Source organism: Equus quagga, chromosome 18 (assembly GCF_021613505.1).
Source record: "Equus quagga isolate Etosha38 chromosome 18, UCLA_HA_Equagga_1.0, whole genome shotgun sequence".
Taxonomy (NCBI): domain Eukaryota; kingdom Metazoa; phylum Chordata; class Mammalia; order Perissodactyla; family Equidae; genus Equus; species Equus quagga.
The window spans coordinates 33,676,934-33,703,733 of record NC_060284.1 but is presented as its reverse complement, the minus strand read 5'-3'; the positions used below and the strand labels follow the sequence as shown (position 1 = coordinate 33,703,733).

General features: G+C 40.4%; 1 protein-coding gene across 3 annotated transcripts in view; it reads left to right on the top strand.

The window, feature by feature from the left end:
* The window catches only part of DBT (dihydrolipoamide branched chain transacylase E2), a 41,279-nt gene extending 29,713 nt beyond the window's left edge, over nt 1-11,566 (top strand). Inside the window, exons 6-12 of one of the 3 annotated variants that reach the window (XR_006886057.1) lie at nt 348-564; nt 1,209-1,375; nt 5,752-5,829; nt 7,299-7,490; nt 7,890-7,961; nt 8,056-8,204; nt 10,950-11,085. Coding sequence is in view for 2 of the 3 variants with exons in the window: in XM_046645780.1 (XP_046501736.1) it covers nt 348-564; nt 1,209-1,375; nt 5,752-5,829; nt 7,299-7,490; nt 7,890-7,961; nt 10,950-11,117 (894 nt within the window). In the remaining variant the exon portion in view is untranslated. Of the gene's footprint in view, nt 1-347; nt 565-1,208; nt 1,376-5,751; nt 5,830-7,298; nt 7,491-7,889; nt 7,962-8,055; nt 8,205-10,949 lie in introns of all 3 variants that reach the window. The other 2 variants (XM_046645780.1, XM_046645781.1) reach the window with 2 other exon arrangements.
* The last annotated feature ends 15,234 nt before the right edge of the window (nt 11,567-26,800 follow it).

The following is a 26,800-nucleotide window of genomic DNA, read 5'->3' as shown; positions in this document are numbered from 1 at the left end:
GCCATGCTGTGCTGGTGGCCCACATACTAAAAAATAGAGGAAGATTGGCACAGATGTTAGCTCAGGGCAAATCCTCCTCAGCACAAAAAAAAAAAAAGATTTTTGCATTGTTACCACAGGAGCAAATGAACAGTATGTACAAAAGGAACCAATGATTAAGTATGAAGGGTATCTATAGTTCATAGCATTCTGTTAAGATAATGAAAATATTATTTCCTTATACTAGTTTATTGGGTAGAGGTACTTTTTTGCCTTCAATTCATTAAATTCCATTCAGAGACCTTAATGATGAATTTTTTTATTTTTAGGAAGTTTTATTTTTAGCATTAAAATTTGTCATTTTTTAGATTAAGCTGAGTGAAGTTGTTGGCTCAGGAAAAGATGGCAGAATACTTAAAGAAGATATTCTCAACTATTTGGAAAAGCAGACAGGAGCTATATTACCTCCTTCACCAAAAGCTGAAATTATGCCACCTCCACCAACACCAAAAGACAGGACGACACCTATACCAATATCAAAACCTCTGGTCTTCACAGGCAAAGACAGAACAGAACCCATAAAAGGTAATAATAACAGTAATGTAAGGTAACAGTGTAATTTATTTGGAGAAAGCTACGTCTATAGAGCCACATATATAATATGGTGTTTTCAGTTCTTACTGAAGGGAAAGTTGATGTTCAGTGTATAATTTTTTTAATGATGAAATATCACTTTTTTCAGGGAAAGCTTCAGCTTATACTGTTAATTTCTGAAGAGTAATATGTTAGCAGGTTTCTTGGAATATAACCTTGAATATGGATAATTGTTCTGTTTGGAGACACACTCAGGATATTTTAAATGTTCGTTATTTTTAGTTGGCTTTCAAAACAGCTACTTCTCATTTGTTATTTATAAACTCTTAGCATGATTAGCTTCCAGAAGAGTGACTTTGCAAGACAGCCGTTAGGGAAATACATGGGTTGCATCCTTTTGAAGTTTTCATGCATCACAGCATTGAAGGCACTTACCTGTCGTATTATTACACTTGATACTAGGTGTGCTGCAGTCAGTGAAATTAGTGGCTTTCGAGTTATGTAATGAAGATGGTAGCTCCAAGAGGAAGAGCTTAATTGAGAGTAAACAACATTAGAGAAACTTCTACTTTAGTAAAAAAGAGTATTAAAGGATTTAAGAATTTTAAAATATGTATATATTAAATGTTTTCCAGGCTTTCACAAAACGATGGTCAAAACTATGTCTGCAGCCCTGAAGATTCCTCACTTTGGGTATTGTGATGAGGTTGATCTTACTGAACTGGTTAAGCTGCGAGAAGAACTAAAACCCATTGCTTTTGCTCGTGGAGTTAAACTCTCCTTCATGCCATTTTTCTTAAAGGTGAGATTTCAGACAAGTCTTGAGTAGGACCCTTAAATTTTGCTTTGTAAATCTGCAATGTATTAGCTGTGGGTTTGAATAAAAATGTTACTTCTCACCATATCACATAGTTAGAAAAATATGTAAGTACACTCTTTCTTTGTTTTATAAGAATTTATAAAATTGAAATTTCTGTGTCATGTTTTTATCTACTTCTCTCTTTAAGCTGGGTAAGGATTTTCCTGCCAGTTAGGTAAAGCCTGTAATTCTGAAAGCACCCCTCCAGCAAAGTCCTTATTTCAACAAAAGTGAGACTTGGTATTGATCTTGTGTGTCACCAACATGTATTTACTTTCATTTATTCAACAACCATACTGAGGCTTCCGAGAATCATTTCTAGTATGAGGCCTTAGAACGAATGTAAAATGGAATAAGACCATCAGCTGACCTTGAGCAGCCCACCATCTAGCTCACATTAACCACTATTTATGAAGCAGCTACTGTGTGCCAGACCCCGTACCAAGCATACTGCATCCATGATCACTTTTAATTCTCAGAATAACCCTGACATGTAAATATTGTTATCCCCACTTTCCGTTTAAGGAAATGGCTCAGAGAGGCCGGCACCACTTGGTAAAAGCCATGCTGTGGTAGGTGTCCCACATAGAAAGTAGAGGAAGATGGGCATGGATGTTAGCTCAGGGCCAGTCTTCCTCAGCAAAAAGAAGAGGATTGGCAGCAGATGTTAGCTCAGGGCTAATCTTCCTCAACAAAAGAAAAAAAAACAACTTACCAATTGGGAGAAGATATTTACAAATCATATACCTCTGATAGGGGACTAATATCCCAAGTAGATAAAGAACTCATATAACTCAACAACAAAAAAACAACAAGCCAATCAAAAAATGGGCAGAAGATCTGAACAGATATTTTTCCAAAGAAGATATGTAGATGACCAACAGGCACATGAAAAGATGCTCAACATTACTGATTATTACGGAAATGCAAGTCAAACCACCATGAGATATCACCTCACACCTGAAAGGAATGGCTATAATTAACAAGACAACAAATAAAAAGTGTTGGAGAGGGTGTGGAGAAAAGGGAACCTTCTTACACTGCTGGTGGGAATGTAACTTGGTACAGCCACTGAGGAAAACAGGATGGAAATTCCTCAAAAAATTAAAAATAGAGCCACCGTATTATCCAGCTGTTCCACTTCTAGGCATTTATCCAAAGAATATGAAAACACTAATTTGAAAAGATACATGTACCCCTATGTTCATTGCAGCATTATTCAAACTAGCCAAGATTTAAAAACAGCTGCAGTGCTCATCAACAGATGAATGGGTAAAGAAGATGTGGTATATACACAGTGGAATATTACTGAGCCATAATAAAGGTGAAATCTTGCCATTTGTGACAACATGGGTGGACCTTGAGAGTATTATGCTAATTGAAATAAGTCAGATGGAGAAAGCCAAATACTATATAATTTCACTCATATGTGGAAGGTAGAAAAACAACAACAAACAATAACACATAGATACAGAGAATAGACTGGTGGTTACCAGGGGGAAAGAGGCTGAGGAAGGGCAAAAGGCATGAAGGGACACATGCATATGGTGATGGATGGTAAACATGAGATGTAATAGACGTCAACAAATGAGAGATCTGGGCTATATTACGGCTATAGAGAGTCAGCTGTAGAGACATAGCAATTGAAACACGTGGAGGAGAGCACCCAAATTGTGTTTGAATGAGAAGAAAAGAAGGCTAAGAGTTTTACATCAATGTTTAAGGGGTAGGTAGAAGCTGAGTTGGCAACGACATGGAAGAGGGTGAGTGAGGTCAGTGGTCTGACCATAGGAGAACCAGGAAAGAGTCACTTAGAAGTATGTCTACTGCGATACAACAAACCACTCCCAAATTTAATGGTTTGAAAGAGCAGTCACTTATTATTTACCTTGAGTCTACAGGTGAAACAAGACTAGTCTGCTGATCTTGCCAGAGCTCGCTCATGTCTACAGACAGCTAGTATGTTGACTAGGGGCCTGCTGATGTAGGATGGCCTTGGCAAGGCTGACCATTTGTCTTCTGCTTGTCTCACTTGTCTCCCCAGTATACAACCTATGTGTGATCTCATAGTACTGGTAAGGATGAAGAGAGGAAGCAGATTTTAAGTACTTTTTCCAAGCTCTTCTGCATGAGTTTGCTCTTAACTCATTGACCAAAGCAAGTCACGTGACTAAGCGCAGAGTCAGCTTGCTGAGAGCGTGGATGCGGAGAGGCACAAAAGATTGGGGCCGTTGATTCAGCCTCTCACACCAAGAGAGAAGGAAAAAGCTTTAAGAGGGGAGTAGATAAGGGTCCTGTGTCACAGAGGTTGACTAGGATAAGGGATGGAAACAGGCTATTAGATTAGTAATCAAGAGGTCATGAGTGGCCTTGGCCGGAACTGATTGAATAAAGTATTGTTGAGGTAGAAGCTTGGTTGCAGTTAGTTGGGGAATGAATAGAAATTGCAGAAGAGGAGACACTAAAAAAATCTGGTGAAAGGCAGACAGGGCGCAGGTACAGGGCCTGGTTAAGGTGGTGGTTTGCGGGGGATTGAGGAAGCTTCCACCTGCCCCCTGTCCTGCACATCCTCAGGGAGAAATTGAGCAGATGTGTGGGCTGAGGGAAAGAGCTGGAAAGTGGAAAGTTAGAAATATGTGAGTGGGAACAATTGTTGGAGCAAGGCCCTGGCGTTGGGGGAAGAACAAGAGGAAGACCCCGGTGGAGAAGTTAGCCTTGAGCAGGAGATCACTGTCTCTGTGTTTCGGACTGGGTTCCCTCACTGCTACCTGGTGACATCTGTTTAAAGCGAAGATAGACCAGCTCTTAATATATTGAATTTGTCTTATTATTGTTTTCCTTCATTGTTCCAGTCTGAATGAAATATCAGATGTTTATTTTGAAAATAAAATTTAGTAGGCTTTATTTGTTTTAAAGTAACATTTTTTTCTGCCCATGTAAGTTTCAGAGCATTTGGAAAATACTACAAAGTGTAGTACAGGGAAAAAGATGACCTGTGATCGATGGACACACACCTTGTTTTTTGTTTGTTTTTCTTAAAATTTGGATTATACTCAAAACAGTGTTTTTATTTGTAACACTTTAACCTTAGCTATGGATTTTTATATGAAGAAGATTAAAGTTGCAGTTATCAAATCAAATGCTTGATAAAACTTTCCTAACTCTCTAGTTCAAGGATATGACTTCTTTTTTCTGTCAAGGCCACTAACCCACAGACCAAAATAACACTTAACACAATTCATATAAAGACCTCTTAAGGGGCCGGCCCCATGGTGCAGCAGTTAAGTGCACACGTTCCACTTCGGTGGCCGGGGGTTTGCTGGTTCGGATCCCAGGTGCAGAAATGGCACCGCTTGGCAAAAGCCATGCTGTGGTAGGCGTCCCACATATAAAGTAGAGGAAGATGGGCATGGATGTTAGCTCAGGGCCAGTCTTCCTCAGAAGAAAGAGGAGGATTGGCAGCAGTTAGCTCAGGGCTAATCTTCATCAAAAAAGAAAAAGAAAAAGAACTCTTAATTAGACTAGATGAGGCCAGTGGGAGAGGGAATTCTTTTTAAGAACAATCTTAAGCATTTTTATTTTTCCATTTTCTTAGATTTAATATAAGGCATAACAACTGAATGCAATGTGTGAACCTTGATTGGATCCTGGATGGGCAGAGAAACAGCTATAAAGAACATTTTGGGGACATTTAGGGAAATCTGAGTATGGACAGAAGAGGAATGGTACTAGTAAGAGAAAAACGGGAAAAAGCAGAGATTAAGGGAGAAGGTGGCCGAGCGGGAAGACAGATGTGATCCATCAGGGAGACGGGCTCTCAAGTAAATGTTCACGCCAGCTCTGCCCTTCACTCGGCCAAGATGCCAGGTAGAACACCGGCCTCTGATGGTCAGCGCACTTGGAAGTCCTTCTCTCTTGTTCTTTTCACACAGGGAAATAGCTTACTTACCGCCTTGTTGAACTACAGGTTTATTTCTCATGGAAATCTTATGACGCTACATGTAAGTGAGGAAGTCACGTAGAATTTAGACATTCTCTTGGTAATTTGGTCAGTCTGTCCAGTTATTTTGAAAATCTTGACGTTTACAAGCTATCTGACTACTTTATCTTTTATTCTTAACTGATTAGGGTGGCCTAGTTCCACACTGCCTGGAGGTGACAGCGGGAGTAAGGCGCCTAAGTACATGGAGACTTGAAGTTAAACTCAGCGTGAATAAGAGTTCTCTCCCTCCCTCCTTTACGCCTCTTCTTATTGCTTCGAGTCCCGTCTCCTCTCTGAGGGAGACGTGCTAAAGTTGCATTCTCTTTCTGTCAAACAGGCTGCTTCCTTGGGATTACTACAGTTCCCCATTCTTAATGCCTCTGTGGATGAAAGCTGCCAAAACATAACATATAAGGTTGGCTATATCTTGTGAAAATGTTCTTGTTATAAATAGAAGATGGTGCGAGTGTGCTTGTCTGTTAGAGAAGCTCCTGTTGTACCTCACATAGTGATCTTTTTTAGGCTAGAATTAAAGGTATGGAGTAAAACATTAAACCGAAGTATAATTTGTCGTTATTGTTGGTTTTACTGGTTAATGAGGATACTGTTCGGATATGCAGATTGCCATTTTTAAGCCCTTTTGATTTTCTGCTTAAAATGATAAAAATGTATGCCTGTGAGGCAACGGGATATGTTACCCATCCTACACACCCTTCCCTCAAAAAGAATGGCTCCTCTCAAAAAGGAAGTCCTGCAGTTTTTAAAACGAGAATAATCTAAATGAGAAGAGTAATGAAAGTTTGAATTCCATTTGAGTGAACTCTTTTCTTGGAGTGAAAGTTTGTTAAGACTGAAAACTCTTTTGGAGATGCTGGTCCTTAATTATATTTCTCACTAGAAATATATAAGCAGAAAGTGAGCTTAGATATTCTAATTCTGAGGGGCTGCATCTAAAATCTTCCCATATGATTAATATGTTTTTCTGATTAAGTATATACTTGTTGCAAAAAATTCAGACAAGAAAATAACGATGTGTACCTTCAATCCCATGACCCTAAGATAACTCACTGTTCATGTTGAGATGTTCATCCTTTCAGCATTTTATTTTTAAAAAATATATGAGGGGCTGGCCCGACGGCGCAATGGTTAAGTTCGCACGTTCTGCTTTGGCGGCCCCGGGTTCGCCGGTTCAGATCCTGGGTGCAGACCTGGCACTGCTTGGCAAGCCATGCTGTGGTAGATTTCCCACATATAAAGTGGAGGAAGATGGGCACGGCTGTTACCTCAGGGCCAGTCTTCCTCAGCAAAAAGAAGAGGATTGGTGGCAGATGTTAGCTCAGGGCTAGTCTTCCTCAAAAAAAAAAAAATGGAGTTATACATTTTATTTAACTTTTAATGTTATAAAAAATTTTTCTTTTAACCTTTTTCTTTTTCATTTACTATATTATGGACATCATTACATGTCAATAAATACAGCTTTGTTATTTATTTAGCTATGACCTATTGATACACGTTTTGATTGTTTGCAGTTTCTCAAACCTACAATCTGAATTCAACATCCCTGTGTATCTCTACATACTTCTGTATTTATCTCCTTAGCACAAACTTTTATAAATATTGATGTTTATTGTTAAATGTTCTCCAGAAAGTGTATAGCAGCTTACATTTCCACTAACAATGTATGGAAATAGCTTGTTGCCCTATATTCTTACCAACAAAAAAAATTGTATTTCTCAAAAAAATCTTTTAAAAATCCTTTAAACATTATTTAAGTCATCACTAATCTGGTGAAATAGTTCTTGGTAATTCTATTTGTAAGACAGTGACAGTTGATCCTTTCTTTCCCATTAGCTTATGAAAAGGCCTACTGTTTGTCTTTTTTAGGCTTCTCATAACATTGGGATAGCAATGGATACTGAGCAGGGGTTGCTCGTCCCTAATGTGAAAAACGTTCAGATCTGTTCCATATTTGAGATTGCCAGTGAATTGAACCGCCTCCAGAAATTGGGCTCTTTGGGTCAGCTCGGTACCACTGATCTCACAGGAGGAACGTTTACTCTGTCCAACATTGGATCAGTGAGTAATAGTAATGTTCAAATTCATAAACCATAACTTAAGATTTCTATTCATATTTAAAAATATAAAATTTCTTTTGGGGGCCAGCCTGGTGATGCAGCGGTTAAGTTCATACATTTGGTTTTGGGGGCCTGGGGTTCGCCGGTTCAGATCCCAGGTGTGGACCTAGGCACCACTTGTCAAGCCATGCTGTGGCAGGCATCCCACATATAAAGTAGAGGGAGATGGGTATGGATGTTAGCTCAGGACCAGTCTTCCTTAGCAAAAAAAAAAAAGAGGAGGATTGGCGGCAGATGTTAGCTTAGGGCTAATCTTCCTCAAAAAATTAAATAAATAAGATAAAATTTCATTTGTCCCTCAGAAGCTTAATCTTTCTACTCTTCCTTTTTTATTTTTTAGATTGGTGGTACCTATGCCAAACCAATAATACTGCCGCCTGAAGTAGCAATTGGGGCTGTTGGATCAATTAAGGTGTGTATATTAAATAATTGAAAAAAGAGTTTAAGCAGATTGGGCGAGAAAACACAAAGAGTAACCATTTCTGAGTTTTCCCCTTGCTTTGTAGGTTTGAGTATGACATCTGAGTCGGTAAGCCAATTATTTCTTACCAACAACTAGGTCTGCAATTCCAGTGGCTCCCTCTCTGTGGAGTAAATGGTGCTGATCTGGATTGTTTCTGTGTGGATCAATCATTATGGATAATGCCAGGCGAAGGTGTGAGTCTTTATGGATAATCATAAATATAGCCAATTTGCTTCTATCAAAATATCTTTATTTCAGAATACCAAAGAATAATAGTAAGCCAATCCAAATTATTATTTGTAACACAGTGAGACCCCATTTAGAGCATTTTTTTCTCACACTTTACTCTGTTCAAGAATTACTGGAAGTGTTAGTTTAAAATGTAGATTTCCTGGCCTTGGGAACAGAGACCCCAGAACTTCCCTTGTAAACAAAGAACCCAGGTGGTTCCAACACAGGTGATTTGTGGCCATGTTTTAGGAGACAGTGACTTGGAATAAGGGTTGCAATGATTCTTAACTCTGGCTGTGCATTAGAATCATCTGGGTTGCTTGAAAAAACTGTCCAAGCTCACCACATACCAACTGCATCAGAATTTGGGGGGATGAGGCTTGGGCATCTCTACTAACTTAGGGTGGAGAATCACCAGCGTTCAAACAACAAGGTCCTGGAACCATTTCCACACCGCCATTGTTAAATTAACCTTGATTTGGGTCTTCACGTTTGCAAAAGAACCTTTCTTCTTCTCTTCATTTATAATGCTTCCACATGTCTTTTGTAAGTTTCTTACTTTCATCCCAAACCCTCCACAGACATTCTCACTCAGCCATTGATTTACTCTCCAGCAGACCGCACTTTAGCTGCTAAGTGACTCCCTCTTCCTGGGATCTGCTTCTCCTTCTGGCACACAGAGGAGATAAGGAGAGAAGAACAACACAGCAGGATGCTGTTCCTTCCACCAGGAGTGTCTCTGAATGGTGGCATCTCTAGCACTCATTCTCCTCTGAACCAGAGTTCAACATTCGATTCCCACAAAATTCTGACTTTCTAGTTTCCAAACCATCATGCCTGTGTGATGAAGTTTTGTTTTTCTTTTTCCCTAAAGAGATTTATTTTCTTCTGAATTGTATGTATAAGTCTATGATCATGGTAAAATATATATAACATAAATTTACCATTTTAACCATTTTTAAGTGTGCAGTTCAGAGGCATTGGGTACATTCACGTTGTTTGCATCCGTCACCACCATCCAGCTCCAGAACTTTTCTATCACTCTGAACTGAAACTCTCTGTACATACCACGTATGTTTATCTGCTCATCTATAATGAATATTTGGGTTGTTTCCATTTTTTGGCTATTATTAATAATGCTGCTATGAACATTGGTGTACAAATATCTGTTCAATAGATGCGCTTTTACAGAATCGTTTTACCCATGGTTTCTTCAAGGCATGAAGCGTAGTTCTTAGCGTTTAAATTTTCATAGTGACTTAATGTAACTAATCTTTGTTGGGTAAAGACAAATGGTATTTAATTCCTTTCTCCCTTTGTGTTCTCTCTCCTTTGCTATTTTCTGTTTTCACTATAAATTTTAAACTCCTTGTTGCTAAATGGTTTAAGTTGCTAGAACCTCCCCGTCACTCAGTTCTCAGTCCTTGTCTTCCTTGACCTATTAGCTGCACTTCAGACAGTTGATCAATCCCACCTCTTTGGAAAACACTCTTCACTTTGACTTGTAGAAGACCTCACTTTTCGGGCTTTCCTCCTACCTGCTGTACCTCCTCATCTCCCAATCTCTAAACATTGGGGCATCCCAGGACTCGCTCCGGCCCTATTCTTTATTAGATCCAGTCTCATGGCTTTAAATACCATTTATACACTGATGACTCTCAAGTCTATGTCTCCAGACTGGACCAAGTTCAAAGGCAAAGTGGCTGCAGTGGCCTCCATGGTCCTACGCTGATGCTCTCAGTGTGACCGGGGACCCATGTCAGGCCATGACTGTTGTATCCGGGCTGTGCGGATGGTAGGGCTTACCAACTTTCACGGCAGTTTGACAGAGTGATTTTATGTTTATTGAATCTAATAAGAAGAAGTTAGGGCTTGTATTTTGTGTATCTTTTTAAATTTCATTTTTTAAGTAATTCACTTTTAATATATTTTTTAAAAATAGCTTGCAATGGATTAGAATTTTTTTTAAAAAATAGGTCCTTTACCAAAGACAGACTGAGAACTATTGCTCTTAACAAAGGGCCCCACCCTCACCCAGCTCCATCTGTGACCTCAGCTCCCACCACAGCCCTGCCCCTCCACAGCAGCCGCCCTGCCTCCTTTACCGGTCCTCCAGCACTTCAGTCACATGTGCCGTCTGTCTCTGTCTCCCGGTGTCCATCTGGCTTGTTTCCAGTGAGGAAGCCTTCTTGCTGAGGCTTTCCCTGCCCACTCTGTCAAAAATAGGCCACCTCTCCTCTACTTCGCCTTCTAACAGCTTCATTTTTTCATTTGCACTTTTTACTAACACACTATACACTTTACTTATTGATCTTAATTGTCTGTCTCTGTCCATTAACATATTAGCTCCAAGAGGGCAAGGATTGTTATTTGTCCACTGCTTTATCCCCAAAATCTAGAATATAGTTGGTACATAGTAGGTGATCAATAATCATTTGTTAAATAATTGAAATCTGAGGTGAAATTTACTGTACGTGTGGAAATTGTATAGGGGGCAGGAAACACCTCGGAGGAACTCTGAAAGCTTGAGGCACGCACTCACAGAGATGGAAAAGTAGCAGCTGGCATTTTCAAAATTCATTTGGGGTGCCCGTCTCCTCTCTGTTGCAGGGAGGGGCGTTTGCCTAATCTTTCACCATTGCTGTTGCTAGAGCTTATGCTTTAAGCAAGTGAACGTTGACTCTTGGTTCTTTTCCTTATTTCTAGGCCCTTCCCCGATTTAATGAGAAAGGAGAAGTATATAAGGCACGGATAATGAATGTGAGCTGGTCAGCCGATCACAGAATTATTGACGGTGCTACAATGTCACGCTTCTCTAATTTGTGGAAATCTTACTTAGAAAACCCAGCTTTTATGCTACTAGATCTGAAATGATGATTGATAAGACATCTTTGAGCTTTTTGAGCTTCCAAAGAATATGTGGAACCAGCTGTGCCAGCACATGTCCTCCATTACAATTTGTATTATAAATGATTTGTATTGTATAATTAAGGTTTTAAGGCACAATATTTATCACTAATCTGTTAGATTTTTTACTGAAAATGAATAATAGTGGGATAGGTCTCCTGGGGCTGTCACATTTTATAGATCATAGTTTGACTTCTTAATATGGTACTGAGGTCTTTGTGTCAAAGGATTGAAACTGGCAAGAACAACCAAATTAATATCACTAAAAGACAGATAGCCATATACAGTATTTGCTCTTTTTTTCTTTCTTTCTTTTCAATTGACTCTTTTTTCCTTTTTTTTCATTTTTCTTTTTGGTGAGGAAGATTGGCCCTAAGCTAACATCTGTTGCCGATCTTCTTCTTTTTTTTTTTTCTCACCAAAGCCTCAGTACATAGTTGTATACTCTAGTTGTAGGTCATTCTAGTTCTTCTATGTGGGATGCCACCACAGCATGGCTTGATGAGCAGTGTGTAGGTCTGTGCCCAGGATCTGAACCTGCAAACCCCAGGCCGCCAAAGCAGAGCATGTGGACTTAACCAGTCTGCCACAGGGCTGGCCCCCTAAATTGACTCTTAATGAAACGTTTCAATTACACTTAGTTGGGAAAAGGAATTTATATATAAAAATATTTTCCATTTCCCCACAATAACGCTAATTGTTGTATAAAATAAGTGCAATTACGCTCACCTTTTAAGATATCCAGGAGTATGTGGCTCTGTAGAGATTATCATCTGTAAATGTCTTATTTATATAAATTAATATCTTTTAAAGGGGAAAATTATAAGCAGATCTTAAAAATGCCCAATTATAGTTTTATAACCAGTAAGGCTATTAAAGGTGTTTGTTTAAAATGGATATACTTTTAGAATGTTAGTGTCTTGATGGGGAAAAAAACTTCATCTTTGCAAACTTGCTTCATGTAAGGAAGGTACTTTAAATGTAGCAGCCACTGACTTACATTCAGGAATCCACTGCCTTTTAACTTTTTAGACTGTAAGCTAAAAACTAGGAGGGGAGAAAAAATTAAGGTCTATTCCATTCTCCACATCCTAAGTTGGAATGTAAATAGGAGGAGAGACAGGAGTCTAATCAGTAATTATGGACATTATAATAAAATAATAAATTTTATACAGAAATGAAGGTATCAGCGTGATCATTTTGTTAGAGGCCCACTTTAATCAGAAATAGTATCAAAATTAATATATTCCAACATTTTGATTTGCATATGGAAATTAGGTTGTTTCTAATATTGTCTGTTTGAAAACTGTATGTTCAAGTGAAGTTTAATGACAGAAAAAAAAGTGTTTTAATGTCTGCTTGATTGTTTTCAAAATGGAAATAGTATTTAAATGAGAAAATAATGGATCAAATGAATGTGATTTTCAAAGTTCAGATAATATGGAGAGTTACAAAGAAAAGAAAATCCTCTATAATCCTACCACTATGAATATTTTGATCAATGTATCTGTATACATAGCTATTCTTTTTATAAAAATGAGCTCATACTATAGCTACTATTTTATAATTTGTTGTTTTTAATTTAACATTATATTATGGGTAAGTTTACATGTCAATAAACAATACCACACTATCATACTTTAAAATGGCTGTGTAATATTCTATTGTGTGTATTTATTATACATCTAAATATTAAACATCTACTGTATACCAAGCATGGTGGTAAGCACTAGGCACACAGCGCCTGCCCTCGTGGTCCCTGCCTTCATTGGGCTTACAGTCTAGTGGAGGAGACAGATATTAAATAATCATAAAAACAAAAATATAATGACACGTCTCAGTAGGAGAAAACAGGTTGCTATGAGAGCATGTAGCAGAGGTTGCTGGTCTGTCTGAGTGGATCAGGAGATGGATGTACCACAATTTGACCAGTTCCCTATTGACGACATTGGCAGCATTTTAAATGAAGAACAACGTGATCAGCAAAAATTTCCCCCTCACTTAAAGAACGTGAAAACTAGGACAATCAGGAGTCCTGAAATGAGTGTCTGATATATTTCCCTGAAGGTCCAACATCATTGGCTCGAGATGTTCTTTACGTCCCCAAAATAACCCTTGAGCTGTCTTTTCTAGCCCAACCCCCAGCCATTACCATCTTCTCTTTAGTCTCAGCCACTGAGAATTCAGCAAAGCATTTGTTTCTGCTGTGTAGGACCTTTAGGATGGGAGGATGCCCTGGAGGGAATCCACAGGGCTCAACAAAGCGGAGGACGGGCGGTGGGTGATACAAGGCTTTTGCCTTATTCCTAAAGGTTGAAATTAAAGGGCAGAAGCTGGGGAATTCAAGTCCTTCACTAATGTTTCTGGAGGTTGGAAGGTGCTATATGTTCATGGGGGAGAAACAAAAATTATTGCTGGGCGTAGCCAACAACAAAATCAAGGTTCAGTATATTATGCAGAGCATTTCTCTGATTTTGAAAAGGAAGCACAAAAGGGAAGGAAGTTTGAAGGACAGAAGCCAGAATTGCTATTAATTTCCATATTAGAGATCAAAATCTAACTAATGTTGAAGGATTTCAAGAAGTGGTTATGTAGGAAGAAGAGAGTGAAAGGGACAGACTCTTTGTCCGGGAAGCCCACAGGCATCTTTGGGCATTTCCCAGGGCTTGCCAGTGAAAGTGGATCCCAAAGATCATTTGATGGATTTCTATGCTGACTTCTAAGTAAACTACAGTTTGAGAAAGGATCCTGGAGATCGGTGCTGCCCTCCAATACCAGGAGTAAAAACCTTTCCTTGAAGTGTTCAAAAACTTTTTTAACATTCACTCTGTAATTGATTAATTCATTCATTTTGCACATATTGATTTACTGTGTATTCAGTTCCAGGCCCTGGGATGGATATTGTGGATAAAGATAAGATAGAGGAAGTTTCTGCCCTCTCAGCACGAGCTTCGGCCAGTGATTAAAGACTTCACCAGAAGCGGGTCGGTGCCAGCAACATGCGCAAGAGCCGTGCTTTTAGAGTTGATTGGTACTTCCAGTCAGTTCTGAGTGGTGGTTTTGCTCCTTCTCTGTAAATTGTCTTTTCTTGCCAAGGTTGGATCGTTGTGTCTTTCCTTAACTCTGGAGCCCTGCCTCACAAATCCTGCTTCACAAACCACACGTTGACTAGTAGGATAGGCTCTATCCTTGGGCCACACAAGGCCAAGCTGTTCAAGTTCTTTAACAGGTTATGGTTCAGGTGTCACTTTTCATGGGGCATACACCCATGTAAAACCAGACCATTTAGGTGCAATATGGGAGACCCGTGCCGTCTGAGCATCATACTTTCAGAACGTACATAATACAGCTTCTCATTAAAGTACCGTCAGTGAGTCATCTAGCCTGCAGGCTTGCCACATAGTGGTAATGAGGGAAAAATTGAGACAAATAATTATAATAGTGTCAGACCTCACTAACGCTTTACTTAATTCATTTAGTCTGCTCAGCAACCTTATGAGGTAGGTGCTGTGATTATCCCTATTTTAAAGATGAGGAAACTGAGGCACAGAGTTTAAGTAATTAGATGTGTGCAGATTAGCATACTCTGAAAAAGTATAAAAACCTAGTATAGCTCACTTCATGTTCCACGTGCCTGGATTGTCCATGATTTTATGCTGTTTGAGGAGCAGGTATTATTAGGCTCAGAGGAAGAGTTTTTATATGTCCTTGGGGTCTTGGCAGTTTGAAATGCTCCCTGAAGGCCCTGGATTCTCCTGTCACTGATGGGAAGGGTTCTTGGTGTTATGAATTCTCTGCAGCAGTGGTAACATGATGTTAGTTCATCTCAGAACAGGATCCCACCGACATCCTCCTGTTCTCTCCTATTGAGCCTGCCTTTACATATCGGAACCCAACTGTAGACGAGCCGGCCACTACTGGCTCGTATACCAGAGTACTCGTACTCTGGTATTCTCAGAGTACGGCATGCTTCTTTTAGAAATGAGGGTGAAAACCTGAGGTTGCGTTCAGTGACTCTGCCTGCGGGGGCCATCACAGTTGTCCTTGGTGGTCTGCAACAGAGCACAAGGACAATGTCATAAGCTTCAAGAGATGATCAGAGGAAATCCTGAGGCTTCCAGAGGAAGGGATCAGGGCCTCAGTCCTTGAGGTTTATGCCTTATTTGCCCAGATGCCAGTTTTTCCTATGTACAAACACTCAAACACCAGAAAGAGATAAGCACAGGATTCAGGGTTCACAAGACACTCTTATGCTCTTTGTTGTCCTAAGCTAGCATCACAATGAACTTCTCTCCATGATACCGACCCTGATATCAGTTTCCCCACATTAAACCCCGCATAGATGGGGTTAAAACCAAAACACTCATTCCCTGCTTACTCTCTGGCTTCCTGGCTCCAGAATCCACTATCCTCCATGGAGACAAACACCGTCAAGGACAAGCACCTGGACTATCTCCTCCCGCAAAGAGATACGGGCTGGTGGGAAAGCTGCTGACCAGCAAGGTCATGAGCTCCCTCCTCTCTGCAAGTAGTCTCAAGGCCAAAGACAGGCTGGTGGGAAAGCTCTGACCAGCAAGGCCATATGCTCCCTCTCCCCTACCTAAACCCCAAATAAAAACCCTTCCTTTTAGCTTTTCGGGGAGTTTGGGATTTCAGCGTTAGCTGCCCTCTCTCCTTGCTCAACGCTGTGCAATAATAAAGTTCCTACTTTCTTCCACCACACCCGGTGTCAGAAATTGGCTTGCTGCGCAATGGGTGAGCGAACTCACTTCAGGTTCAGTAACATCCAGTCCCTCAAAACAGCATGCAGTTTATTTCCTCCTTCCATGCCTTTGCTGGGCCTGCTTCTCCACTCCGCACTCCACCAGAAGAAAATCCAGAACAAAAGTTGCTGTTTTCTTTAGACCTCCTCTGACTGCACCTCCGTGCATTTGAATCAATGCTTTTGTTTCTCTCTCTCTCCTGCTTGGCCCACGCCTCGGGCAGGACTCATGCAGCGACGGAGCTAGGTGAGTACGTCTGTCTCTGCTGCTGGACTGTGAACTCCCTCAGTAGCCTGAGCTCAGTTGCCTGGTGCTCCATATGTGCCAGTTGACTTAGCAAGAAATCTACGCCCTTGATTTGATTCTGTTTTTTTATGAAGTCCTAATGCAGCGTGAAGCACAGCCAACATCCCAGGACGGTGTGATGTGAAGTTCCCACGGCTAGCAGGCAGCTCTGGCATCTGTGGGCTGACTGAATGGCTTTGCTTGCTGCAAGGAAGAGTATCTAGAGAAGGAAAAACAATCTGCTCAACACTCTTATAATCGGTAAGACATTTGTTTTCCATTTTTGACAAAGAACAGTTATACTTTCTCTGTGCAGTGTGTCAATTTGGACATGGAATTCCATGATTAATCAACAAGCTTAGTGCTTTGAAACTCATTTTAGATTTTCTAGAACTTGGATCATCATTTTGCTTTTTAAAATGCTTGTTACAAATGATTCATTTATGCCATTATAACATATGATTAAACAAAGCAATGATTTATCTAACACTAAGTGGGAAAGAACACAGCCAAACTCTACAACACTGTTTATATGGGAAAATATTACCCACATTACAGGTGCATTTAATATGCTAAAAAGTAGAAACTACCTAATTTCCTGACATTGATTTATTGATTAATGCCCCGCCACTTTCATAAAGAATTTAAGAAAGCAATTGCATCCATATTCACAATCAGCACATTTGAACACGATGATGATAATTGTTGTTGTATTGTGATGTTTAGCTACCTTTACACATTTTAAATTAAGCATCTTAATTGATTATTTTATTTAATCCTCACAACGACCTTATATAGTGTTATTCTTTTATTTTAATGATGAGGAAGCAAAGCCTCTAGAGAGGATAATAACTTGCCCAAGTTCCCACAGTAGGTGGCAGAGACGGGAAACACAGGCAGACCTGTCTTCAGTCAATCTCTTGAGCACAGCATCATACCCCTGCTCAATCCGCCATGGTTAATGTTGTATAATATAGTCTCTCCCAAAGTTTACACCCCTCCACACTTCCCAAGATTTGTATTTAAGATAAAGTGTTCCATTAAATTGGTTGTTTTCTGGGCTGCAAAGGACAAGGGAAAATGGAAGAAAGTTTTCTACAGGTCTCAATTTTTATTAGAAAAACGAATTTCCTATAATTTCACTCTAATGTTGGTAGTGAAGAGCAAATCTGACAGCAGATCATGAGGAGGCTGCTGTGCCTTATTTAGGTACAAAAAAGGAAGGGGGAAACCCATATTATTGTCTACCGTGCACCAGGCACCGCGCTCAATAATGATCTGTGTTTCACTTCATCCTTGTGACAATACTTCACAGTAAGTATATCAGTTAGGATTAGATTTGGCTGCACCTAACAAGGACCCAAACCAATGGTGGCGTAAATAACAAAAAATTCTCTCTCTCTCTCTCACGTAACTGTCCTCAGCTGGTGTGGCGGCTGTGCTCCATTAAGTCCTGCGGACCTAGGCTCCTTCCAACTTTCTGTTCTGCCCTCCCTTTGGTGTCACAACCTGTCCTCACCGTCCAGGACATTGCTTCAGCCATCACATCCACATTCCACACAGCAGGATGGAGGGAAAAGGGGGAAGCTGGCTCTTAAGGAAGATTCCCAGAAGCTGCTGTGGACACTGCCTCTTACATCCCTTTGACTATAACTCACTCATATGGCCACACCTAATTGCAAGGGAGGCTGGGAAATGAGAGACCATGTGCTTAGCTAAATATTTTGTTCCTATGGGTGAAGGAGAGAATGGATATTAGGGGACAATTGCCAGTCTCTGCCATAGAAGATATTTTCTCCATGTCAGATTAGAAAAGACCAGAAGACATAAAGTAATTTCTTAATGTCACATAGCCTCTACGGTGCAAGCTGGGACTCAACCCAGGTAAGTCCACTTACTACTACATTGAATTACCCCTTAAACAACACAACTGCTCTGACCGACTTTTCTGACTCAAGCTAAAAAACAACAGAGAGTAATAGATGGGTTGAAACACTTGCAAGTGAAATGCCCATAGAAGCCAGATTTTCCTTTATCCTTCTTTAGGTCTCCTCTAAGCCTTCTCGTCAATTGAGAAGGCTCAGTTTGATTTTTATTGTTTTCTTTTCTGCTCTTGTCCTCTGTGGTAATGTCATAACTACCACTGCCAAAAAGTCAAAAGTTTGAGGGAGGTAAAAATGCAGGAACTACCCGTTGCCTTTCATTGTTCACATTTCTCTCCTCTTCAGTCTGAACCTGTACTTTTAAAGTGTGACAGTCAGAACTCTTTCCTTTTTAAGTGACAAAAGCCTAATTCTTACTGGGTTATCCTACAAAGAGAACACAGTTGATATACCTGAAATGTTCATGGATATCAATTTCAGGTATGGCTGGATCCAGGGTCTTAATGCAATCAAGACAGTCTCTGTTTTTCTCTCTGTCTGTCTTTACTCTTGGATCTTTTCTCCTTTGTGTTGACTTCATTCTCAGGCAAGCTCCCCCAACATGGTGACAAAGATGCCTACCAGCACTGAGGCTTACATTCCTCAGAACTCACGTTCTGTTTCCAGTCAAAATCCCAAGGAGAGTTTTGATTGGTGTGGCTTGGTTCAGATGCCCATCGCTGTGGGAGGAGAACACAATACTCTGGCTGGCCCGGCTTGAATCTTATGGTTGCCTTTCGATCCCGGCATTCAGTCAGCCCCCTTCTACCACGTGCACCAAGAATGGGGATCTCGTAGAGTTTCACGGTAGATTAAAAAAAAGTCAACTACAGAAAGTGAGATGTTGCCTTCCCACTCCATCTCATATTGAGTTATGAATCTTTGCTAAGAAAGTTTTCTAAAAGTATGGGTAGGGAGGAGGCTGAGGAGGTAGAGTAGGAAGCGAGAGGCAAATACAGAAGAGAATATTAAATTTCACGGCTGTTTGTTATGATTCCAAGATTTTACAATTTCTCTGACAAAGAATATTTGCATTTTCTTCCTAGTTTTAGTTCAATGTTAATGAGAAGTAATTTCACTCTCAAACTTCAAATGGTGTAGTGCTGACAATTCAACTGATGTTGTCAAAATGTGAATTCTTAGCTTCAGTGTTTTCTACTCATCTAATCTTTCTTAAAATTATCGTGTGCTAATCTATTCAATAGCTTTGATGTTTGACTCTTATACTGGCACATTAATTATGGCAGAAGAAAGAAGTCTAAATTTTCAAAGTCCACTTCTATGGTTAAACAGAAGATTAACAGCACCCCATGGTTTACCATAGGGATACTTATCAAGAGAAAAGAAGCTATGCATTTGAATTTACCTGACACATTCTAAAAGAGATTGGGGTCACAGGTTAGTCTGAAACAGATTCCTTCCAATTTCTATGGCAAATGCCCCAGCCATTCTTCACAGTAACCGTTCCAAGTTTTTTCTGATAATTTTAAGCACCTACACAAACATCTCCCCAGGCCTGTCATACTAAGCAGATGACTTCATCTTCTATTTTCAGAGAAGACAAGGTGGTTCAACCTGAGGATCATTAATTTCTCTCCTTACATCTTAAAAGCTCTATATTCTTACACTTTTTCTTTCCCTCGTATCTCTTTCTGAGGAAGACGTCATTCTCCATGAGCAAAAAACAACTTTCTACCCTCCATTATTAATTCCATCTTTTCCTCCTGATCCTTGTCCCATGTTTAATCCCTTTGCCTTATTTTGATCCTTCAATGTCTTCCTCTTATCCAGAGCTGGCCTTGTTACCACACAAAATTGGGGTTCTCTGCCCAATGAGCATAAATAATTATGAGTATAACTACAGCATCAGCCTTTGGGAAAAGAGATCAGCTTTATTCTGTGAGATCAGTCTGCAGGGAGACAGGGGGTGTGTGCCCTCAGATCTGTCTCCCTGATTCAGGGTTTGAGGCAAATTTTAAGATGTCAAGGAGAACAGGCTGGCACATGGAAACACTGGTTTTGATTGGGGGGTTCAAGAATTTATGGTAAGGTTTTAAACATTTATGACAGGGTTCTAAACATCTTTGATGAGCTGGGGAAGGAATTTTAACACTGGATCTTCCTGAACGAGGGACCCCTCATTTCTGATAAGAGTCCGACTTTCAAGTTCCAGTTGTGTCCCGGTCCTTGGGTTACATGGGAAGGATCATCTTTGGTTCCGAGGTTGTTTCAGGTCACGGTTTCTTCTTTTGCGCACGCCCTGGCTGTGAGACTTTGCAGATTTTCTGAAAGGCAATTCTTAATCACTCTGTTGATAAGAGATGGGGTCACTGAACAGACCCTGGAGGGCCCGTGGCTACAATCTCCCGTGGCATGCTAGTTAAGATTCATTTTCAGTTTGGCGGTATTGGAGACTGATTCGGAACCCTCTGCAAATTTAAACATTTTTTATTGTTGATAAATGTGTCAGAATAATGCTGTGTCCATAGAATCATTTCCTTTTTCTTCTGGCCACACAGTTAAAGATTTTCCAGGCTAGCCTGCAGTTAGGTAGGGCCATATGACTTATTTCTAGTCATTACAATACAGGTAGAAGTGATGTGGGTCATTTCCAGATGTGGCCCATAAAACCTCCCAAGAGGTCCTCCACACTCCCTCTTTCTTCTTCACAAGAAAGTTGAAGCCTGCCTGTTGAAGATGGAGGCCACATAAGACGGAAAGAACCAATATCTCCAAATGACTAGGTGGCACAAAGCCTCCTCCCCCAACACACACCCAAGCCCTGATTGGTTTGGATGTATTGCAGGTAAAAAATAAACTTTTAGGGGCTAGCCTGGTGGCATAGTGATTAAGCTTGCACACTCCTCCTTGGCAGCCTGGCATTTGCAGGTTGGGATCCTGGGTGCAGATCTACACACTGCCTGTCAAGCCATGCTGTGGTGGTGTCCCACATACAAAATAAAGGAAGATGGGCACAGATGTTAGCTCAGGGCCAATCTTCCTCACCAAAATAAATAAATAAAAATGAACTTTTCTTGTTTTAAGACACTGATATTCTGAGGTTAATCTGCTGCTCTAGTTAGTAATACCCTAATTCTGAGCTGTCCAGTCAATGCAATAGCCACTAGCTATTATTTAAATAAATTTAAATAGCCACATGAGGCTAGCGGCTACCAAATTGGACATTATACGTACAGAATATTTCCATCATCACAGAAAATTCAATTGGTTAGTGCTGCCTCAACTAATAAATATAGAGAGAGAACTGTTCTTATTTTTAAAATAATCCCTTCTCCCCAAAAAACTCCCTACCTCTCTAACAGCTAATTTCTCTCTGCCTAAAAGCAGGTTCAAAACACTCCCTTCTCACTGTTACCTTTACCTGCCATTGCATGAACGAACTTCCCGTCCTGCTCCTTCTGCCTTTGCCTAACTTCCTGAATGGGTGGTCTTGAACTCCTTGCAGTCTGGCCTCCTTCCCCACTATCCACTTATAGTCACAATGTTCTTGGCAAAAGGTTTGGCCACACGTCTCTTCCAGATGTCTCCTAAACAGTTCTCTCTAGGTCCACCTCTCTCCTGAGCTCTAGGCACTTACACTCTTCGGCACCTCAAGGTCACCACAGTGACACCGTTTCAGTGACATCACATCAGATGTCATGTCAGACAGACCAGGTCAATTCTGAACTACTTATGCCAAACCTGAGCTGGTTCAAGTTATCATTGTTATTCCATTAAAAGAGCCACAGAGTCTTTTATGTTACAGGAGGCATTACTGTGTAAGGGAACACTGAAGGTAGTGTGAATCTTCCATGTTCCCAAGCTCAGAATTAAATGGAAATGAATGCATTATGAGGCAGTCCCAGGACTGAGCAGCTAATTCATGTGCTAATCAGACCCTTGTGAGAGAACGCTAGGCCAGCTTGCTAAAACCCAGCAGGGGAATTTGGAGAGATTCCAGAGGAGAGCCACAAAAACAACCAGAGCGTGACAAGAATAATTGCAGTTCTGTTATAAAGAGGCTGTCTATATTAGGCGTTTACCAAGTACCATGTGGAATGTTACAACGCAAAACATGAGAAACAGCTGTTGTGAGTCTTAACAAGACAGGGCAGAAGACACGAGAACAGGCAGGAGATCAAGAATTTAGGGTAGACACAGAGGAAAAGGTGGGACCATCAGAGAAGGGTTCACGCCCATCCCAGGCTGAGGAGGAGGCAGAGTCTCCCAGAACAGACAGCACAGTGTCGTCAACCCCCCCCACCCCCACCCCAGCATTCCCAGAGGAGCTGTTGGGAACGTTAAACTTGGGGAAAGCTATTTAACTTGAAGTTTGCTGCAAGAAACTTCTAAATAGGTGGTACGTAGTTCTAAAAATGTGGAAAAAGGAAAGCTCTAAAAGTGTGGTAATGGTTCTAAATATGTGGTAAAAAGGAAAGTGAAAAAACAAAGCCCCCAAAAACCAAGGTTATAAAGTCTGTACAGAAGTTGCAAGAACGCAATCACTGGAAAACCCTAGTAATTTAATTTCCTGGAAAAATGCAGCCAGAGTTCAAACTGCAATAACAAAGGCAAGTTAACTAAATTGACGGCAGGTGTAGTTAGGTTAACGGAAACTGCAGGCATGAAAATAAATCAGAACGTCACTAACAATTTGAAACATTAGATATTCAAATGTGACAGAGAGGAGTCGATGAGCTATGCCGCCACGCTAACAACTCTGCAAACCAAGGGCTTCGCAAATTGCACAAGAATCTGACCTTGGTCACATCGTGTTTCTGGCACAAGATTAGAAGGGTCCCACTGGTTCAAATGTTGCTTGGACAGAGTAGGACAAAGTGTCACAGAGACAGCATAAATTTTTAAAGCCACCACTGTCATTTACTGCACTGATTTCCCTAATAGTTTATGAATATTAAAAATTGATACATAAATGCAATGCACTCTAATTTCAATAGAATGGTATTATTTCCATAAGATGTTTCTTTTTGGTTTGTAATACTGTCTGAATACGATAAAAATTCTCATAGCTTCTGTCTTTACTAGATATTAAGGTTCTGTACAGTATTTGTGGACATGTGAAAAAACATGTATATGATATATCCTCAAAAGTTGGGCCAATATCCTAGAAACAAAGTGTTATGTGATCATACAGAATTATCTAGTAAAAGAGTTTATAATTCTGTATAGCATTTATTTCTGTAGAACTAAAAAATAGTGCATAAAGGACTGGCCTGGTGGTGTAGTGGTTATGTTCTCACACTCTGCTTTGGCAGCCTGGGGTTCACAGGTTTGAATCCCAGGCAGAGACCTACACAGTGCTCATCAAGCCATGTTGTGGAGGCACCCACATACAAAACAGAGAAAGATTGGCACAGATGTTAGCTCAGCAACAATCTTCCTCAAGCAAAAAGAGGAAGATTGGCAACAGATGTTAGCTCAGGGCCAATCTTCCTCACCAAGAAAAATAATAAAAATTAAAAAAAAAAGCTGCATAATATTCCATTGTATGGATATATCACATTTTCTTTTCTTTTCTTTCTTTTTTTTTTTTTTGAGGAAGATTAGCCCTGAGCTAACATCTGCCACCAATCCTCCTCTTTTTGCTGAGGAAGACTGGCCCTGAGCTAACATCTGTGCCCATCTTCCTCTGCTTTATATGTGGGACGCCTACCACAGCATGGCTTGCCAAGCGGTGCCATGTCCACACCCGGGATCTAAACCAGTGAACCCAGGGCTGCCGAAGCAGAACGTGTGAACTTAACCGCTGCGCCAGTGGGCTGGCCCTGTCACATTCTCTTTATTCATTCATCTGCCATTGGATATTTGGGTTGCTTCCACCTCTTGGATATTGTGATGAATGTTCTGAGGAACATGGGTGTGCAAATCTCTCTTCGAGATCCTGCTTTGAGTTCTTTTGGGTGATGTTATATTTTTAATATGTTTTTATCTCTTATCTAGCCTAGCCATCCCACTTGGCTCTCTTCTAGATTTGTTTTCTTTCTTTTTTTTTTTTCAAAGATTGGCACCTGGGCTAACAACTGTCGCCAATCTTTTTTTTTTTTTTTCTGCTTTTATCTCCCCAAACCCTCCCTGTACACAGTTGTATATCTTAGTTGCATGTCCTTCTAGTTGTGGGATGTGGGACGCCGCCTCAACGTGGCCTGACGAGCAGTGCCATGTCCGCGCCCACGCCCAGGATCCGAACCCTGGGCTGCCGCAGCGGAGCACGAGAACTTAACCACTCGGCCACGGAGCCGGCCCCTAGATTTGTTTTCTTTTCCTAAACACAAGCATTGCAATTGTCCTCAGTCATGGATTCTGATGAACTATTTTCCTGTGGGACCTCAGAATGCAAGGACACTAAGCAGCTGGCAAACACATAATAACAGAAGGCGAGGATAAACCAATTTGTGCAACATTATAAAATAAGATCCTTACTTTGTGTGAAGAGTGAAGCCATTTAAGACGAGCTCTTTTACCTCCCTTCCACTGTAAAATTGTCCTCTCCTTAATTTTGTCTCAGGCTCAGAAGAAAACCCTTTCAGAGTCAGCTACCCTTCTTCCTATGGTCATACGGCAATCACGTCCACACCCAGCTCCTCCCTTCTTGGCTCTACTATTGGAGCGTAGTAATAATAACCATCCCTTATTGAGCATTACTATGCTCAGGCACTGTCCAAACTCTTTCATGTATTAACTCATTTAATCCTCACAAAAGCCCATAAGGAGCTCTTATTTTTATCTACATTTTGCCAATAAGGAACTGAGGCACAGAGAGATTAAGTAACTTGCTCAAGGTACACACAGTAGGAGCTGGGACATTCAAGTATATAAAGATTTAGTGATAGGTGCACAGAAAATTAAGCAAATTTAAAAAGTACACATAACTCTAGGAAAAAAAACAAAAATTACAAAAGAAAAGGAAAGGAATCATTTCCACTATTTGATTTAGCTTTGAATAATACTATTAATATTACTTAATATTTATAATACTAAATGTCAAATAATATTTATTAATGATAAACACTAATTACTGGTTTAACAAAAATTGTGATGTAACTATATTGGGATGACAGGAAGAGAGAAGGTATGTGACACTGAGTGGGTGGTTTAAGACCACAGAATTCTCATCTTCCATGGTACAAAGTCCATAGATGATTCTGAAATTGATATATGAAGAAATAGCAGCATAAGCGTATTTTTGGAAATATAATGAGAAATACCTAAAATAGTTGTGTCGGTTTCTTAGATGCAGATAACAGAATTCTCCCTCGCAAGTTTAAGAAGGAAGGGGTATCAGTTCATAGAAACAGCTCCCAGAACTGCATGCAGAACTGGCCTGGTACGGGAGCTGCGCTGCTGCTCCCAGAAGCAGCTGCACCTGCTGTGGTGCAGAATATATTGCCCCAGGATATGTTGCCTCTGCTGTACACAGGCCAGCAAAGATGGACTCCAGCCATCCAGCCTGTTTTCTCACATTATTTGCTTCTAAATCAAAGTATATGATTAGTAGAAACTTAGTCACGTCCCCACTCCAGTAGCAAGGGAGACTGGGAATTTTTTTCCTAATTCTACCTTGGTAAGGTAGGATTCACAACATAGGGGATTATCAAACTATGGAGAGGGTGTTCAAAAGATCTTGGGCAGCTGTGAATGACAGATATTCACAATACAGTGCTTGTCTCTTCTTCTCTCTCACCCTCTATGTCCACCAATCACCAAAATTCTAGCTCGCCTCCTTCATAAAGAGCTCATAATCTATTTACTTTTTTCCACTCTCCCTGCCATTTCTCTAGTGTAAGTCACTTCAACAACTTCTAAATTGGTCTCGCTTTCTGCAGTATTACCTCTTAGATCTGAGCATGAGAAATAAGAGGCTAAAGAAGGGAAGGAGAGAGAAAGCTTGAAATTTGTGGGTTTTCTATAAATAGCATCAAATTAAAATTTAATTTAGGCAGTGCCAAAGGCAGAAATAAATCTAAATTATTTCCAAAGGGACAATTTAGTATTCTTATTTATTTATTTAAGAAGTTAGCCCTGAGCTAACATCCACTGCCAATCCTCCTCTTTTTTGCTGAGGGAGATTGGCCCTGAGGCAACATCTGTGCCCATCTTCCTCTGTTTTTTTAATATGTGGGACGCCTGCTACAGCGTGGCTCGACAAGTGGTGTGTAGGTCCATTGCCAGGATCCCAACTGGTGAACCCCCGGCCACCGAAGCGGAACATGCGAACTTAAACACTACACCACCAGGCTGGACCCTGAGTCCTCCCTGAACGTCAGTGTTGACTTCTGAACATATTCAAGGAAGCTGTGTGTGTGGGATGATGCAAACTCTCTGGACAGGGAGGTTAGACTTTAGGTTCTGGTCACAATTTCTTTACTCTTTCTGTGACCTTGAGCATCTCCATAACCAGTGAACGTATTCATTATAGACGCATTAGAGAATTTCTATGGAATAATCAGGCACATAAAAGCACTAAAATTGCCAAAGTGCCCAAGTGACTAAATAAATTATGATCCTCCTACACACCAAAGTGCTATGTAGACATTAAAAAGAATGATGTAACTCTAAATATACTAATACAAAACAATTTCCAGAATATTTTGAGTGAAGAAAACATGGTATAGAACAATGTATATAGTATGCTACCATTTGTGTGTGTGTGCCACACGTG